This window comes from Megachile rotundata, chromosome 5 (assembly GCF_050947335.1).
Source record: "Megachile rotundata isolate GNS110a chromosome 5, iyMegRotu1, whole genome shotgun sequence".
Lineage (NCBI taxonomy): Eukaryota > Metazoa > Arthropoda > Insecta > Hymenoptera > Megachilidae > Megachile > Megachile rotundata.
The window spans coordinates 15,426,647-15,446,619 of NC_134987.1; the positions used below are offsets into that span (position 1 = coordinate 15,426,647).

Below are 19,973 nucleotides of genomic sequence, written 5' to 3' on the forward strand. Positions count from 1 at the left end.
ATTTTCACTTGCTTTACGTAACGACGTTCTGTCAGTTTTTTCATCGAACTTTAGGTAACATCAAAATTGCAGTAATTCTGGATTTCTTCACCTAAGAACCATTTCGTCATGGTACATTATGGTTCGACTCAAAAATCCATTTGCTTCTGGAAAATTGAGGATTTCATCTAATTTCACTGTTTTATTCTTCTTATTTCAAAATGTCAAAGTACTTTATAGCGAGTCTTGTGATTTACTGAAAATATTCATTTTTATTAGATTGAAGAGGTATTTAATCTATTGTCGAGTTGTTAAAAAATTTTGTACGATAGGAGATATAGATAAGAGTTATTTATAATGGGAATCTCAGATTCACTGTAAAAATTGGATACCTGTTTACTATATTGCGAAGAATTTAAAAATTCTAGCTTATCGCGTTGAATAATGACTCTAGTGTGAGATAATGCCATTAGAAAATTCTGCTGTATGACGTTTCTTTAAAAAATATAATGCTGAACATATCTGAACATATCTAAATCCATAAATTTTTACATTTCTAAATACTTAAAACTCCTAAACTCTCAAATTTCCATATACCCTAACTCCCAAGCAACCAAATTTCCAAATACTTACATTCCCAAATTCTCAAACTCCAAATTCTAAAATTCCCAAATTCCTAAAATCTGAAACTCGCCAGTTTTCACATTCCTAAACTGCCAAATACTAATATATCCCCAAATTTTCAAATCCCCAAATTCCTAAGTCCTCAAACTCTCAAATTCCCAAATTCCTAAATCCCCAAATTCTCAAATTCCCAAATTCCTAAACTGTCGAATACCTATATTCCCAAATTCTCAAATCCTCAAATTCCTAAATCCCCAAATTCTCAAATTGCCAAATCCCTAAATCTCCAAACTCTCAAATTCCCAAATCCCTAAATCTCCAAACTCTCAAAGTCCCAAATTCCTAAATCCCTAAATTCTCAAATTCCCAAATTTCTAAATCCCCAAACTCTCAAATTCCCAAATTCCCAAACTGTCGAATACCTATATCCCCAAATTCTCAAATCCTCAAATTCCTAAGCCCCCAAATTCTCAAATTGCCAAATCCCTAAATCCCCAAACTCTCAAATTCCCAAATCCCTAAATCTTCAAACTCTTAAATTCCTAAATTCTTAAACCCCCAAATTCTCAAATTGCCAAATCCCTAAATCCCCAAACTCTTAAATTCCCAAATCCCTAAATCTCCAAACTCTCAAATTCCCAAATTCCTAAATCCCTAAATTCTCAAATCGCCAAACTCTTAAACCCCCAAATTCTCAAATCCCAAACCTACAACTCTCCAGCATTCTCTGTATCGCCAACCCCTGACACCAAATCCATTCAAAAGAAAAGCCAAAACCTTGTAACAAAGCCAATTATCTTCCAACTGCGCATATGACTACTGTTCTTTGTCCACAACGCTTCGCCCATTCCATTTCTGCAAAGTTCTCGCTCTTTTTTCAGTTTCCTGTTTTCCTAATGCCCGTTGCAAAAAGAAAGAGACCTGCAACTGTGTTCGAGCGGGCAGACACACACAGATTCAACTCAAAGGCGGGAAACGATCGTCGCCGAAGAATGCCGAAGCGGTGTTCGGGCCTTATTCAAGTAGTTCGTGCGGTCGCGTGGGGCCGAGCACCGATACGTAACACCGCTCCGTTGCGTGTTTTTCACTCATCGGTCAATCGACATGATAAAAGTCCGTTGTTATTGCAACTGACCAGTTGCTATTCAGAACCCGGTCCGCCGTCAAGCGCGCTCCTCACCAGAAAACTTATACTCACACTGGCTTTCCATCGACTGTCGCTTAAAAGGTACTGCTGCAAAAGAGACACCAAAGAAGACATGTCCGAAACGAAGAGAGAACCTGCTGCTCAACAGCTGACAAATTACAAGAAAAATGCGAGGGTATGTGTTATCAACATCCGTTGCATCTTTTTTTATCGATGTCTATTTTATATAGCATATATTCGTTGCTTCGTGTTGTTTCAAATCGAAGATGCGGAGATTCATTTTTCAAACGAAAAATTCTATCGATATAGATCGACCGGTCGATCGGTACAACAGGCGTTGATCGATATGACAGATCAGTCGATGTTTGTTTTCAATTTCAAATATGTTTTTCAGAAAATCAATCATAATTAGTATTTACGATAGATAAATTCTTTTGCGCGTTTAGGTTTCATAACGTTAGTGAAAGAGCCTCGTGATAATGATAGTGCGGTTCAAGTGTAGTAACCGGTTCAAGGGTTATTTTCTTGTTTTTTGACAGAGTATATGGAAAGTAATCTCCTTTGAACAGTCGGCGCAGAAAGTATTCATTAATCTTTTCTAATAGAATATACCTTTCAAAATTTTAACAAATTTGTTTAAACTTTTATTACAAGCTCGAATGAAATATTTGTAACAAATGACTCAGCAAAATTGAATCTAGTGCGAGTTAAAAAATGTTAATCTGTTTAAAAGGATGTACGTGTACATTTTTCATTGATTGCACTCATTGTCACTATAATGCTTACTATTGATTACTACACGCAAACAGAGGTGTTTGTAACTGAATAATCAATAATTGTTACACATAGTTATGCTTGTACCGTAATACATTTACACTATAAGTATTTTTAATTATTTGTCATTAAACGAAACTGTTTAAACAATAATAGAATACCAAGAATATGCGCGGTTGAACGACGTGTTCTTATATTTAAAATCGTGCTATATTTAGCACCGCAGTATAGCGCACTCGTTCATCAAATATTACCATACACGTTTTGCCACCTATCTCTCGCAAGAAAATACCAGGAAAGTTAATGAATTTATCAAGTACTATTTGCGACATAAACATTGTCAAAGTAAACCGCAGCGAAAGTGTTTCTACGTCCTTGAATATGAATCGTAATTCGTACATTATTGAGTAAAAGAAGGACAGGAATCAAAGACATCGGTGGAAGTTTAGTCGACGAACAATGTTTTATTCATCGACTTATCGCCCTGGCCGGTTTGAAAGCGCGGCGTAATTATTTCTTTCCCAGGACTTCTGTCACATATATCTTAAAAATGCGCTGGTTTAACGAGGCAGAGAGCAGGCAGAGAATTGGAGGACAAAAAACGTCTGTGATTGCTGATTAGGTGGAATTGGAATAAAATGATTGAACTTGGGATGGAGATGTATGTTTGTGTAGATATGTAGATAGTTGGAGACCTGAAACCTAGATACCTAGGTACCTGGAGACCTGGAGACCTAGATACCTAGATACATAGATACCAAGATATCGAGATTCTTAGATACCTAGGAACCTAGATATCTAGGTACCTAGATGGGTAGATGCCTAGATGGGTAGATACCTCGATGGGTAGATACCTAGATGGGTAGATACCTAGATGGGTGGATACCTAGATAGGTAGATACCTAGATGGGTAGATACCTCGATGGGTAGATACCTAGATGGGTAGATACCTAGATGGGTAGATACCTAGATGGGTAGATATCTAGATGGGTAGATACCTAGATGGGTAGATACCTAGATGGGTAGATACCTCGGTGGGTAGATACCTAGATGGGTAGATACCTAGATGGGTAGATACCTCGATGGGTAGATATCTAGATGGGTAGATACCTAGATGGGTAGATACCTCGGTGGGTAGATACCTAGATGGGTAGATACCTAGATGGGTAGATACCTCGATGGGTAGATACCTCGATGGGTAGATACCTAGATGGGTAGATACCTAGATGGGTAGATACCTAGATGGGTAGATACCTTGATGGGTAGATATCTAGATGGGTAGATACCTAGATGGGTAGATACCTAGGTGGGTAGATACCTAGATGGGTGGATACCTATATTCCAAGATACCTAGATCCCAAGTTACCTAGATCCAAAAATACCTACATTCAAAGACACCTAGATCCAAAGACACCTAGATCCAAAGACACCTAGATCCCAAGATACCTACATTCAAAGACACCTAGATACAAAGATACCTAGATCCCAAGATACCCACATTCAAAGACACCTAGATCCAAGGACACCTAGATCCCAAATTAGTTAGATCCCAAAATACCTACATCCAAAGGCACCTGGATACCAAGATACCTACGTCTCAAAACATGTGGATATCTAGATCTGTACATTTCTGTATTTATATATCTCTAGTCTTCTATATCCTTGCATTTCTAAGTTCCTATATCAATAGACTCCCAATTGCTCATGTACCTATGCTTCTACATATGTATGTTCTCATATGTTTCTACCTATGCATCTCTAATTATCAACATCGCTAGTGTTCTATATTCCTACAAGTTTCCACCTGTGCATCTCTAATTTTCTATATCCTTAAACTCTTATATTTTTGCATTCCTAAATTCTTACATTAATAGACTCCTAATTGCTCATATACCTATGCTCCTATATTCCCATATCTTTCCACCTTTGCATCTCTAATTTCCAATATCACTGTTCTACATTCCCATACGTGTATACCTTCGCATCTCTAATTTTCAATATGACCTAACTTCGTGACTAAATTCCAATGACTGGTATATTTACGTTAGCTTAAGTACCGAACATTGTTTTCCTGTTCACGCTGATGACGATAACGATACGCTACGGTAGATAGTGAAATTAATCAGAATTTTCTGTAGATAGCATTATGGAAGATCGTGGGATGGGAAACAGGAAGATGACCTTATACCACTTATACAAAACCTTATACAAAACAAGTACAAAACATATCGAGTTGGATCAGGGAAATCAAAATTCTGAATTATACCCGCAACTTTAGCCTATTTTAAAAATACTTGCTGATCAGTCGCACGACCATTAGCGTTTGAAGTGGTCGCTAATGAATGAACGTAAATTTCCATGAGTAAACGAGTTGCAAGGAAATCATGATTGCAGGTAAACATCATCGCTTTGAAAACGTACCCCGTAATTTCGCAATGGATAATTTCACGATGAGAAGTATTTGATCGCATTACGTAAGCTTGTGTATCTTGTTCATTTTCTTTCTGCAAGTTAAACAACCAGATAAACTTCGTCTATAAGCGCCGTTTATTTTCAATTATTATTTATTGCTAACTGGTTTTGGAATTGGGGAATTTCAGAATTGGGAAATTTGTAATTGGGGAATTTGGAATTGAGAAATTTGGAAATTGGGGAATTTGGAAATTTGAGGGTTTTGGAATTGGGAAATTGGGGAATTTGGAAATTTGAGAGTTTTGGAATTGGGAAATTTGGAAATTGGGGAATTTTGGAATTGGAAAATTTGGAATTGGGGAATTTCGGAATAGGAAAATTTGAAATTGGGGAATTTTAGAATTGAAAAATTGCGGAATTGGGAAATTTGGAGATTGGGGAATTTTGGAATTGGAAAATTTGGAGATTGGGGAATTTTGAAATTGGGAAATTTGGAATTGGAGAATTTCGAAATTGGAAAATTTGGAAATTGGGGAGTTTTGGAATTGGAAAGTGTGAAATTGGGGAAATTTGGAATTGGAAAATTTGAAATTGGGGAATTTGGAGTTGGAAAATTTGGGTATCTTGTACATTTTCTTTCTGCAACGACTTAATTTATTGCTAACTGGTTTTATTTGTATTTATGTTAGTACAATAACAGAAAGGTGTTAGTACGATCGCAACTCCGAGCCATTTTGCGCAATAATGTTTCTATGAATGAATGATACGATTTCAGGAAATATTCTAGGAAACTATTCCGTCATCGCGTTCGGTTGTTGGAACATCTAATTTTGTTAGAGTTTAATGGAGTCCCAGGAAATCAACCTTTGACAAATTTAAACTTTAATTCTGAATAAATGTCTCTGGCTTTAGAAATTTTCTGTCGAGTTAAATATTGCTGTTTCAAATTTTATTATTAATTTTTCTGGATATTAATTTTTTAGTCCGACAAATTTTTCGTTCAGAAATTTTACTGATGTAGGTTAATGAAATTTATTTTCATTTTCTTAATTGTGTATAAGAAGATGTTATTTTCGTAATGTAACAAGTCTTTTCAATTTTAAAAATCTTCTATTGAGTTAAATATTACTCCTCCAATTTTCATATTCATTTTTATGCACATTATTTTTATAATACAGCAAATGTTCCATTAAGAAATTTCAATGATGGCAGTCAATGAAACTTGTTCTTCTTTTCTGCATTTTCTATAAAATGTTCATATAAGGAGTCTATTTTTTAACCTTGCATATTTTATTGATGCATGAACTTTGAATATCGTGATACATCCACGTGTATACACATGTCACAATGAAACAACTAATCGCTGCGAAGAAGCAATTTTTGCCGCCACTTATGTAATTGATAACCGAAGTTTATTCGATGATAGTGGCAGCGAAATATCGAAAAAAGTAAACAGCAGTATAATCGCGAACAAACTGAAAGTTCGCATTCCGTATGAAATGTGAGTATCAAAAAGTTGAAAAATGAAATTCAACTGCAATTTAACGAAAGATGAAAACACTTGTGGGTGTAATGTTTTTAGGAGAAGTAGGTTAATGAGCAGGAAAAATGGCACAGAATTGTTGTGTAACATTTTAGGTGCAAGGTTTGAAATTGCATTTTTTATTTCGCGCTTTACAATGGTGGTGGATCAATAATTGCGTGATTCACACGTATCTTTCCCTACGAATCACCTGTTCTTGTGCAATCTATGTGTAGGCTATAAGTGAAAATGATGTAATAAATGTATCATATATTATCGGAATCGATGGGGACATTTATTTGTGGAGTTAGATTTGGAGTGAATTTAGGTTGGATTTATTATAGATTTAGGTTAGTTTAGGTTAGTTAGTTTAGGTTAATTTAGATTTAGGTTAGTTTTATATTAAGTTAGTGTTAACTTAAATTAGGGCTTTTGGTTTTAAATTTGATTTAGATTTCGATTGCATTTAGATTTAGAAATTTGTTATAAAACAGGTTAGGATTAGTGCTGAATTAGATTTGGAATTTAGGTTGTATTTAAATTTACATTAAATTTGTATTATATTATAATAAAGGTTGACCCAGTGAAGGCTAATAATAATGAACTGTATCTATCAAATTTAGTCTAACATTGAATTATTATTATAACAACAAATTTTCTAATAAATTTACGTAAAGTTTGTTTAATGTATTAGCGTGAAAAACCAGTATACTAATACTTTCATGTCAAGACCTCCTCAGCAGTGGATGACAATACAATAATCATTTCCTCCTTAATATCCATTAACCATTAATCAAATTTGTACACGAACAGGAATTCCCGTTTACCAAATTTCCAAATGAATTAATAGGGATTTCCCCTTCACCGTCTATTTTCCTGCGACAAATATTACTGTTTGATTTGATAAGATTTCTATTCCTCCAACCTTTGAGTGCCACCTCAACTCATTCAATATACCTTTCAATTACATCAGTATCATTTCCATTTAATTAATCCCATATTTTTAACAAATTAAATGTCTGACTGACAATGCTATATAACATTTTATTTTGTAATGCTAGACCCAGAATATGTAGTCTAAAGTGAATGATTATGATTTAAAAAAAACGAATACACTCATCTTGCAATAAAGAATGTTAATCATTCACATTAACTTGATGTAATGGTACTGAGAATGTTCAGCTACCTAACACACTACCTAATATCTCTCTGTTATTGTGAAATATTTAATCTGTGACGTTCATGAGTCCTCCCAGACACTCAACTCTAATTTTATTAACAAAACTAGGCTATTTAAGCAAACCCAAATAAAAATTATGTTACGTGTGACGTTTATGAGTCCTCCCAGATATTTAGCTTTAATTTTATCAACAAAACCATGCTATTGAAACAAACCTAGATAAAAATCATAACCACAATGTCTATCTACAATTACTATACACCCAATTAAAATACTGACATTACTCTAAAGGATTTGAAAGAATACCTGTGCAGCGATTATTAAGCCTAATTTACTTTGCATTTCCCAGAGAATCGCACATAGAGTAGGCGAATAATTGAACACGAGAATAATTGACGCAGTGCAGTTGTCCGCGGAATTGCAGAAATTGCGTCGCACTTATGCGCGATATACGTACCGCAAACTACCGTTTAGATATCTCGGAGAGTTTCAGCGATGAACGATGATAATTGCCACATCGCAACTAGATCTCGAACTATGTCATGGTTAGCGATAAAAAAACAGAATCACGCGATTGCACAAGTTCGAAAATGCGGTACGGTTTTCGTGATAACGTGTAACTAGATATCGTGTAATTTTCGGGAACTCTTCCTATTTTGGAAATCGATGTATAGTTATCGTCACGAATGGTGATAAGAAACGATTTGATCATCGTTAGAATTGCTCATTAGGGTTCGGAGGTTTGGGAAGTTGGAAAGTTGGAAAGGGAATTTGGGTATTTTAGGAATTTGGGGTGTTGGAAAATTTTAGAATTTGGGGTTTGAGGATTTGGAGATTTGGGACAATAGAAATTGGGGATGTGGAGATTTGGGAGAGTGGGGATTTGAGACGATAGAAATTTGGGGATGTGGAGATTTAGGACGATAGAGATTTGGGAGAGTGGGGATTTGGGACGATAGAAATTTGGGAGAGTGGAGATTTGGGGATGTGGAGATTTGGGAGAGTGGGGATTTGGGACGATAGAAATTTGGGAGAGTGGAGATTTGGGGATGTGGAGATTTGGGAGAGTGGGGATTTGGGAGAGTAGGGATTTGGGAGAGTGGGGATTTGGGACGATAGAGATTTGGGAGAGTGGGGATTTGGGACGATAGAAATTTGGGAGAGTGGAGATTTGGGAGAGTGGGGATTTGGGACGATAGAAATTTGGGAGAGTGGAGATTTGGGGATGTGGAGATTTGGGAGAGTGGGGATTTGGGAGAGTAGGGATTTGGGAGAGTGGGGATTTGGGACGATAGAGATTTGGGAGAGTGGGGATTTGGGACGATAGAAATTTGGGAGAGTGGAGATTTGGGAGAGTGGGGATTTGGGACGATAGAAATTTGGGAGAGTGGAAATTTGGAACGATAGAGATTTGGGAGAGGGGGGATTTGGGACGATAGAAATTTGGGAGAGTGGAGATTTGGGAATGTGGAGATTTGGGAGAGTGGGGATTTGGGAGAGTGGGGATTTGGGAGAGTGGGGATTTGGGACGATAGAGATTTGGGAGAGTGGGGATTTGGGACGATAGAAATTTGGGAGAGTGGAAATTTGGAACGATAGAGATTTGGGAGAGGGGGGATTTGGGACGATAGAAATTTGGGGATGTGGAAATTTGGGGGAGTGGAGATTTGGGACGATAGAAATTTGGGAGAGTGGGAATTTGGAACGATAGAAATTTGTGAAAGTGGAAATTTGGGACTCCACAAATTTTAAAAATTTAGAAATTTCGATAATTCACAAATTTTTACCATCGAGGTATTCGGAAATTCAATGGCTCCTCACTCTCTCCCTACATTTTCACTGTCGTTCCTCAGTCTCTCCCTACTTTTCCATGATTCCCTACTCTCTCTACACTTCCATTAAAATACCCTATGATTTCCTACAATTTCCCTACACCTTCTTCTACTATTGTCACAGTCCCCGTAAATAATAATAGCAATAATAACACCAATATGAAACCCTGCATTTGTTTATCTATGCCATCTCTTCATCTTGCAGGGTAAATGCCCAGTGCTCCTCACCGGAAATGGAGTACCCATCGCCGAGAAGAAAGCCAGCCTCACAGTGGGCCCAAATGGACCTATATTGCTACAAGATTTCGTTTACCTAGACGAAATGTCGCATTTTGCGAGGGAAAGGATTCCAGAACGTGTGGTACACGCGAAAGGAGCCGGTATGTCGATTCGTCACGTTCTTATCGTATCGAAGATTGTGCACCCTGATACAGAAAACGTAGAACAAACATCGACAATGATTTTCCGTGTCGTAGAAAATCCTGAACGATATTGGGGCTTTGATTCCTTCGATTCCTCGAATGTACAGGATTTCCTTTGTCGCGTTGCTACTGTTCGCGATTTGTAGTAATAAATCGGCAATTACTATCAATTAGCATATAGAACGTTGTCATAGATTATTACTTAATATTAATTTTGTTAGATGGTTTAATAAGGGAAGACGAAATTAAAGTTCTAAATGTAATTTAACTCGATTTTATTTGATATAAAAATTTTCGTGCAATATTCTGTAATGTGAGAACATAATCGTTTTTTTTGAAAATTTTCCGATATCTTCCATGCTATTTGGTTTTTTGTATAACGTATAGCGTAGCTTGAGGTAATATTATTAACGGGTTTCTGGTTTTTAACAATCCTATATTCACGATTTCGTTTCATGGATTTTCATTTGTAAGTTCAACGCACAGAACGGTTCCGGAAAGTTGTCGAGTCGTAGGTGGAGGGAAAGCCTAAAAGTCACATATGCACCATCGAAATATCCATAAAACGTTCGGAATGCCCGACGATCCTATAACCCTAGCTCGTTCTCCAAAGCATTATCCTTTTTCTGTCGCTTGGTCGCAGGTGCGTTCGGTTATTTCGAAGTTACCCATGACATCACAAGATACTGCAAGGCCAACGTATTCTCTCAGGTCGGGAAAAAGACACCTATCGCTGTGAGATTTTCCACCGTGGGTGGCGAAGTGGGCTCTGCAGACACCGTCAGGTAATTGCAAACTTCTACTTTTTATATCGATCTTGCTATTCTGTTTAACTTATGCTGTTTTTACTGTTTTATTGGTTTATTTTGTCCCTTTACTACCTTATGGTTTCACTACTTTATCATTTTTAGGATTTCTGTATTTTGGTATTTTGGTGTTTTGGTATTTTAGTACTTTACCATTTTATCATTTTATCATTTTACCACTTTACCATTTTACCATTTTACCATTTTACCATTTTAGTATTTTACCATTTTATCATTTTATCATTTTATCATTTTACCACTTTACCATTTTACCATTTTACCATTTTACCATTTTACCATTTTAGTATTTTACCATTTTATCATTTTATCATTTTACCACTTTACCATTTTACCATTTTACCATTTTACCATTTTACCATTTTACCATTTGATCATTTGATCATTTGATCATTTGACAATTTGACTATTTTACCATTTGACCATTTGACAATTTGACCATTTGACAATTTGACCATTTTACCATTTTACCATTTTACCATTTTACTATTTTACTGTCACATTACTCCATCACTTTGCTATTCTACAATTTGATAATCCTACTTCTATTATTCTATTATTTCACTCTCACACTATGCTACATACTATTACATTGCTATTCTATTCATCTACTAATTTTGTTGTACATCTGTGCAATTATACAATCATACCACTATGTACCTACACACCTATGCAACTATGCAAGTATGCACATATGCAAATACCTAATTATTCAATTCTACAACTTTGCAACTATGCATCGATGCACAATTGCACAGGTGCATCGATGCATTCATGCAACTGTGAAACTATGCATCAGTGCACCTATGCAATAGTGCACCTATGCATTTATGCAACTATGCAAATATGCAATTATGCAACTGTGCATCCACGCAACCAGCCATGTCTTTGTACTACTATACACCTACACATTCATACAATTCAACATAAACATATAATTATATTATTATATAATTGTGCTAGCATTTTACAAGTCCTCAGTTTTACCACTTCACATCGAACCTCAATCACGAACTACAAAAAACGTGTTCAATTAGTATTCAAATTACATTCAACTATAAATATTCAACATTATATCTTAGAAATATGTTCCTTCAAATCAGTACAATCAAGTCTGACAAACAAAATGAAAGACAACTGTCTAATTAACAAATTAGAAACACGCACAGTCACTAACACTGCCCTTCAATTTCCACAACACAAAAATTCAAATATTATTTAAACGAAGTACCGCGAAATGCATGTAATTGTTTTGCAAATTGAAATATGTAAAAGTTTATTAAGCTCGGGAGTGACCTGATTCCGTTCCCATGAATATGTATACGTCATAAAGCGAAAATATTGTAAAAGTCGATCGCGGTGACAAAAATAATTTTGAACATTTCTGTTTCCACCATACGGTGTATTCAGAATCGGCCTCAAATCCTTATCAATACCCGAAATGGCCGATAAACTTGTAAATTGCCACGAGCAGAACTCGTTTCAAGTTACAACCCCTACTCGCTGTAGATACATTTGTTCGACCGCAATTTGTAAAAAAAATTGACCACTTTTACCACAAAAAGTTGATCACTTTTGCAAAAAAATAGATGGAAGAAAATGGTAACTTTTATTGATGGTGTCTATAATCACTGGTGTTTGTAATTACTGGACAAATATTTGCATAGGAATTCTAACTTGGAACTTACTCGCAATTTACAAAAAAAAATTGACCAATTTTACCGCAAAAAATTGACTATTTCTGTAAAAAAATAGATGGAAGAAAATGGTAACTTTTATTGATAGTGTCTATAATCACTGGTGTCTATAATCATCGGTGACTATAATCACTGGTGTCTATAATTGCAGGACAAATATTTACATAGGAATTCTAACTTCGAACTTACTCGCAATTTACAAAGAAGAAATTGACCACTTTCACCACAAAAAATTGACCACTTTTGCAAAAACATAGATCGAAAAAAAACGGTAACTTAAATTTATTGACAGTGTCTATAATCCCCAGTGTCTATAATCGCAGGGTAAATATTTGCATAGGTATTCTAACTTCGAACTTACAAACAACAGTCGTAAAGTTTCCGAGTCCTTCCATCTTCTCGGGGAAAGTTTCTTCCCGATTTTCCGTCGTAAAATTAGTTCCCGTAAAATCGTTTCCTCCGCAACAACAAAACTAATGGGTGAGAAGCGGTGACTCAAGTAGCCAGTACTTAACAGTAATTACGAGCAGCAGAAGTGCCGGAAACGACGTTCGAAAGCGGTCGTTTTTCTTGCGTACGAATTAGCGGGGTTGGCCGCGCGGAAATGCGTGAAAAAGCGAACGAACACGCCGTCCTTGTGATTAATCGTCCGCCATTTCTGGCTGGAAAAGTTCCTTTTTCGAAATTGTTGTCACAACAATTTCCAATGAGTCACGGCGATTGCGCGTTCTTTTTTTCGCGTTTTTCGCTGCATTTCAACCGGTGACACAATTTGTTGTCCCACTAGTCCCGGCGATATTGGAATACGAGACACGAGACAAAGCATTTATCACCGTGAAACACATTTCAAACAACACCTGCACCGATTCGCTCGACCCTCGATAATTCTTTGTTTCTCTTTACAGGGATCCGCGTGGTTTCGCAGTTAAATTCTATACGGAAGACGGTATCTGGGATTTGGTCGGCAACAACACGCCTATCTTCTTCATCAAGGATCCTCTATTCTTTCCCAGCTTCATACACACGCAGAAGAGGAACCCTGTTACGCATTTGAAGGTTCGATGGTGATTTCACAGTTGGACATTTGGAAGTTTGGGAGATGGGGGTTTGTATGTGAGAGTGGCGGAGGGTTTAGGGATTTTTTGTTGAAGGATTTGAGATTGAGGGACTTGAGATTGGGAAATTGTGGACTTAGGGATGTAGAGATTTTGGGGACGTGGGAATTTGGGGGTGTAGGGATTTGGGGACGTGGGAATTCGGGGGTGTAGGGATTTGGGGACGTAGGAATTTGGGGACGTGGGAATTCGGGGGTGTAGGGATTTGGGGACGTGGGAATTTGGGGGTGTAGGGATTTGGGGACGTAGGAATTTGGGGACGTGGGAATTCGGGGGTGTAGGGATTTGGTGACGTAGGAATTTGGGGACGTGGGAATTCGGGGACGTGGGAATTCGGGGGTGTAGGGATTTGGGGACGTAGGTATTTGGGGACGTGGGAATTCGGGGGTGTAGGGATTTGGGGACGTAGGAATTTGGGGACGTGGGAATTCGGGGACGTGGGAATTTGGGGGTGTAGAGATTTGGGGACGTAGGAATTTGGTGACGTGGGAATTCGGGGGTGTAGGGATTTGGTGACGTAGGAATTTGGGGACGTGGGAATTTGGGGGTGTAGGGATTTGGGGACGTAGGAATTTGGGGATGTAGAAATTTGGGAACGTTGGTGTTTGGGAATGTGGAGATTCCGGGGACGTAGGAATTTGAAAATGTAGAAATTTTGGGATTGGAAACTTAGGGATGAATGAATTTAGGGATGTAGAAACTTAGGAATGAATGAATTTGGGGATGTAGAAATTCAAGAATATTTGTGCTTGAGAATTTGTTAATTTAGGGACTTGGATTTTGAGAACTCTGGAGTTTGGAAATTTTATAATTGTTTGATGTTAGAAATTTAAATACTTTAGGAGCAAGTAGGATGTTTAGAAATTTTGAACATTAAAACATTAAAATTTATAAACTAGAAATGTTGGTACTTTAGTTTCTAAGTTACTCATATTTCTAAACATCCCAATAGTTTCTAGTCATCTTGAAAGTTCATATAATTAATCATTTAAGAACTTGCGAATTTTATACTTTATAAATCTACAGTCTTGAAAATTTAATAAATGTATAAATTGTAAACTGTAGATTGAACGTGTAATTGCAGATACAAAAACCTGTAAATTTGCGAATGTAAAAATTTAGAAAAATTGAAACTATAAGAATACTTGTCATCACTTCAGTAAAATTCGAATTGAAAAGTGTGAAACATTGCATTGCCATGTACGTATCACGAAAGACGTGTAATTGCGCGTTTACTTGATCGTTAGAAGCGTTGCTCTGTAATTGTTCGGTATCTGCTTTCTACTGTGTATCCATTCCCTAATTATCACGCGCCATTCTAAACGGTGTGTTAATTGAATTGTCTTGCGCAGGACGCCGACATGTTCTGGGACTTCATTACTCTAAGACCGGAGTCGACGCACCAGGTGATGTTCCTGTTCTCGGATCGCGGTATCCCCGACGGTTATCGCCACATGAACGGTTATGGTTCGCACACATTCAAACTTGTGAATGCCAACAACGAGATGGTTTACTGTAAATTCCACTATAAGGTACTAGTTTCGTGCTATTGTATACCATAACGCGTTATCGTTACCTCCATTAAGGGAGTATAGTTGGGAATAGTTTGCCCTGATTTTCATCGACTTGGTTAATTACTTACTGGAGTTTGGAACTTTTATTTCCCTTTGGTTCAGAAAGATTTTCGAACTTTAGGATTAATATTAAAAACGTAAGAAATATAAAGAAATATTAAGGAATATTAACGTGTTAAGAAATGTTAAAAAATATTTTAATTAGGTGTTTACTAGGAACTTCGTTGAAATTAAGCAAAGTAAAATTATTTTAATACAAACATCAAATATCTGTTATAGTCATAAAATTGCCCATTGTTAATCTGAATCATTTTAGACGCGAATTCGCGTATTTTCCCGGATATCAACTTTCGTATTAAAATAAAAACTGTGTTATGGAAGATACGTTCCTAAAACGGATATGAATGTTCAATTTAAATATATACGCGAGTGGTATAAAATACGGCGGATCGTACTAACAGAGAATTACGCGAATTGGGTCAAACGGATGAAATGTTTAAACGTGCGCATCGATCCGAAGAGAATATTAACAATATATTAAACGTGGACCAAAATAATTGAAACCTCGAAACGAGCTAAATAAGATTCTTAGCAATACTACTTAAAAAGAACTTAATAATCCTGTATCGAATGTAGATTGATGTTGAGTAACTGATATTGATGTAGAGTAAAAAAATAATCTTTTGCAGACCGATCAAGGAATCAAGAACATTCCAGTGGACAAAGCAGCAGAATTAAGCGCATCAGACCCAGATTACTCGATCAGGGATCTTTACAACGCCATCGCTTCTCATAATTATCCAACCTGGACGTTCTCCATTCAAGTTATGACTCCGGAGCAAGCAAAGTCGTTCAAATGGAATCCATTTGACTTGACCAAGGTAACGTTCATTTGAAACTGCTGTCATGTCATTCGGCAAACAGTAACTAACCATGGGATTAATCGTATTGAAATTTTATGCAGATATGTACGAGCAACGATCAAAGTATTGAATATGCAACGGTGGCTACCTGCTGTCCAATCTCGATTATAAATATATTAGAAAAATGCAAAAATATAATTGCCTGCCCGTTTCGGTTGCATTGAAAGATGCTTATGTTTTATAAATAGATCACAAATACAGGGTGTTTCAGTCGAAAGTACAAATTATTTTCATTGGTAAAGATACACAAAAGTAAAGTCGGATTGCCGTGGATTTTAGAACGTATAAGAATTTGGTGCAAGGTGTTGTCTTTTCAAAGTTGTATGTTATAGTGAAAATAATTTAGAAGACTTAAGTGGAACACCCTGTATGTGTGAAGTATTGGATTTTGGAAATAGAAGCTCAGACACGATTTCATAGCATACGGTTATAGTACATTTCTTTAAAATTCAGAATTTGACAAACATTTCTGTCTAAACACTTTATTAATGTTTTTAATACAAGATGGATGGTAGAAAAAGTTTCTTAAAGTACCTTATGCTATATGATTTTGAAGGTGCTTCAAGAAACGACCACACAATTCTTCATTTAATACAACTAGTTAACCGCTAGTTAAATGACCGCTAGCTACAGAACCGCTAGTTAAATAACCGCTAGTGAAAGGAGTGCTAGTTAAAGCACCGCTATATCAATACGTTGAACATAGTACAGCTTTAAAATATCGGAAATCAGATTCGATGGCAGAAATACCGTAAAATGATAAATAAATTATATCAATTTAAAGCTATAAGTCCGACGAATAATATAATTTCGAATGAAATATGCAGATACGCGACAAAAGAGTATGCGGCACAATAGCACGATTAAAGAGGAATTTTCATTTTGAATGGAACAGGTCTGGCCGCATACAGAATTCCCGTTGATTCCTGTTGGTAAGCTGGTGTTGGACCGAAATCCTGAAAATTACTTCACTGACGTGGAGCAAATAGCCTTCGATCCGGCTCACCTGGTACCTGGTATTGAACCAAGCCCTGACAAAATGCTACAGGGTCGACTATTCGCTTACGGCGATACCCATAGACATCGTCTTGGCCCGAATCATCTTCAATTACCCGTCAATTGTCCGTTCAAGGTAATTTCTTTTCTGTTTCAAAATCGTTTATGAGTCGATTGTTCAATATAACCAAAAAATGTTAATTTTTCACTCTTGTATTTAACGAACGAAGAAACGATAACAATATTTTATAAAATATGCGTCCTCGTTTATATCGAACGAGTTTGAACACGCAACGCTGCTTCGTAATTCAAAATTAATTACTGATAATATAAATTACGCGTACCATACGATAATCGTAATTTAAATTATTGTTACAAATCGGTGGATTTGCTTTTGCCGTATCTGATGCATGAATATTAAAACGTCGTTATTAACATTTGCATGGGGGTGATAAGAATCAGGTTATGTACGGAACTTATGGTTCCATTTTAACGAGGAAAATGGCGCTGTTGTACTTCTCCTTTTTTACTGTGATTCAATACAGTCGTTAGAGAATCAATATTTTCTCTATTCGTATTAAGGCAACATAACGAGAGTCTAGTGTAGCAATGTTCTCTGACATTATTGGAAATGTCAGAATGTTTAAAATTTCATAACTTTAAAATTTGAAAATTAACACTTCAATCTAAATAAAAAAATGTAATTGAACATCAACAATGAATATTCTTTAATTTTTCAGGCAATTTCCGCGATGAACTACCAACGGGACGGTCTGATGGCGATACACAACCAAAATGGCGCACCAAATTACTTCCCCAACAGTTTCAGCGGACCCCAAGAGTGTCCCGCTGTTCGTTCACCAAAGTTCTTCGTCAGCGGTGACGTGGACCGTTACGAGCCCGTGAACGAGGATGATTTCGGACAAGCTAACTTGTTCTACAATAAAGTCTTGAACGCCGAGGAGAGAAAGAGATTGGTGAACAACATAGTAGGAAACCTCCAAAACGCGTCGACGTTCCTCATCGAGAGGGCTGTGAAAAACTTCACGCAGGTGGACGCTGATCTTGGCAAAAGACTTACCGAGGGTCTTCGCAACGTTGGCGTGAAGATCAACGTGTTCGGCAAAACAGCCAGTTTATAAAATTATACTCTTTTTTTACTTGTAATTAATACCTGCTTTATACTACACATCCGTACACTATGCAATTGTTAATTGAGCGAATAAAGCACATTATTTACTTTGGTTACACGCTGTGTTTGGGAACTTAATTGCGTTTCACGCGACGCTTGTGACGAATTTAATTAATGGATGAGAATAGTGCGGCGGGTCTAAATATTATAAGGCTTGAATTATTTGAAATATCAGGTTCAGCATTTTGGAGCTCGGGAAAGTCAGACACAATTAGGGGATAATATTTATTGTACATCTATTTGAAATTCGAAGTTGAATCATGAAGACTGCACACGCTTTATTAATATTCACGACTGCCATAGTTTATAGATAAATACAAATATTTAAAGTATTGCAGATTTTCAAATTCTTCACTTGTATAATTGTTCGATTAAATTTGTAAGACATACAAACATGTTTTTACAGAAACCCTGATTTGTATAACTTCATTCGATCTTCTTACTTTTGTTGTAATTCTCCGTTTCAATTAATAGTCACTAGAAAGAAAGAAGGAAAGGAATTTGCTGAAAGTTGCAAGTAGCATCATAAAGAGATCAACGTCCGACCTCCTAAGTGCAAAGGTTAAATTAGAAAGTCAAATGATCGCACTGAGCATAGTTATAATTACATCTTGTGGTATATACAACTGTTGCTCTGCGTCGGTGTGTCAATTATGATAAACTGATTAGTCAGACAAATTATACAGTTCGAGGAATACACAGTTGTCGAACGGGAACTGCACACACTTGTTCACCTTGTAGCGAAACAATGATAACCCTATAGGTTATCTTCGAGGAAAAACTTGTGACAGCGTTCACGGTGAATCCCACTGACATTCGTGTTCAGTTTACGAGAGATTTAAGAGATGCAGACACACGAGTTGCATTGTACTCACACACGGTGTCATTGTTGTCTGAATCGAACGTGGTAAACACGAATGGTACGTCTAGCTGTAACATACAGGGTGGTTCAAAAATCAAGATATATCTGAAGTTGAATTTTATAGAAAAGGTGTAATCAGAAACAGGTGCGATTAGAAGACCAGCTGTACAAATAATGACACTTGTCTTTGGTGAACCTTGTAGTGAATGAAGGGCCTTTCTAATGTGTTCACATGCTTTGTTTTATGTCAGATTTGTTGTTAAATTTTAAGACACAATCTTATCTAAGTTTGAATGTAAACAATTTGATGTAAAATATATTGAATAAAACTGTGCTACTAACAATTTTCAAGACTTATAATTTGAATTGTATTATTTGTTTAAAATGTATATGTATTTTATCAAGCTTCCTAAGATAATTAGACAAGTATTAATAGATGACAAAATAACAGTCTAATTATAATAAGAAAAGCTTGCACATGCATTGAATAAAAACCAGTAGACAACAAAGTAACAGTGTAATTATAATAACAAAAACCTGCAATTATCATTAAACAACAATTAAGCAAGAGCTTAAAGTTTACTTAATATCCACAGTATATTTATACGCATTGTTGAAAACTGATAATAAATTCGAGTATTAAAAAATCACAGCGAAGATAATGTCAGTGTGAAGTAACGGTTTGGAAAACCCAGCCGCAAACATCACGGGGAAGCACACGGCGTTTGTTCAACTGTATTGTGTCATATATCGTGTCAAAGTTTGCGTTGGAAGTATAGGTCATCAATGTTTCAGTTAATACCAGTACAAGCAATGAATTAAAGTTTGAAAAAACATATTCGTATGAATAATAAAACATTTCAGTTGCAGACAAAGGTCATATTCTGTTTAATGAAAC

General features: G+C 36.4%; 1 protein-coding gene across 2 annotated transcripts; it reads left to right on the top strand.

The window, feature by feature from the left end:
• Nucleotides 1-1,506: 1,506 nt before the first annotated feature.
• Nucleotides 1,507-18,269, top strand: Cat (catalase). 2 transcript variants are annotated; one of them, XM_003702658.3, is made up of 8 exons: nt 1,529-1,925; nt 9,676-9,850; nt 10,536-10,677; nt 13,319-13,469; nt 14,881-15,060; nt 15,792-15,983; nt 16,921-17,157; nt 17,762-18,269. In XM_003702658.3, the coding sequence occupies exons 1-8, from the start codon at nt 1,596-1,598 to the stop codon at nt 18,161-18,163; spliced, it is 1,809 nt and encodes a 602-aa protein (XP_003702706.3). In that variant the 5' UTR covers nt 1,529-1,595; the 3' UTR covers nt 18,164-18,269. The 2 variants fall into 2 exon arrangements, with proteins under 2 accessions (XP_076388199.1, XP_003702706.3); XM_076532084.1 differs by lacking the exon at nt 16,921-17,157 and having other exon boundaries at nt 1,507-1,925.
• Nucleotides 18,270-19,973: the final 1,704 nt, after the last annotated feature.

Bases quoted from the DNA above. Each gene is read 5' to 3' on its own strand.
- Cat (XM_003702658.3), top strand. From the start codon at position 1,596: ATGCCGAAGCGGTGTTCGGGCCTTATTCAAGTAGTTCGTGCGGTCGCG. The intron at 1,926-9,675 runs GTATGTGTTATC...TTCATCTTGCAG, and splicing joins ATTACAAGAAAAATGCGAGG to GGTAAATGCCCAGTGCTCCT. The intron at 15,061-15,791 runs GTACTAGTTTCG...AATCTTTTGCAG, and splicing joins ACTGTAAATTCCACTATAAG to ACCGATCAAGGAATCAAGAA.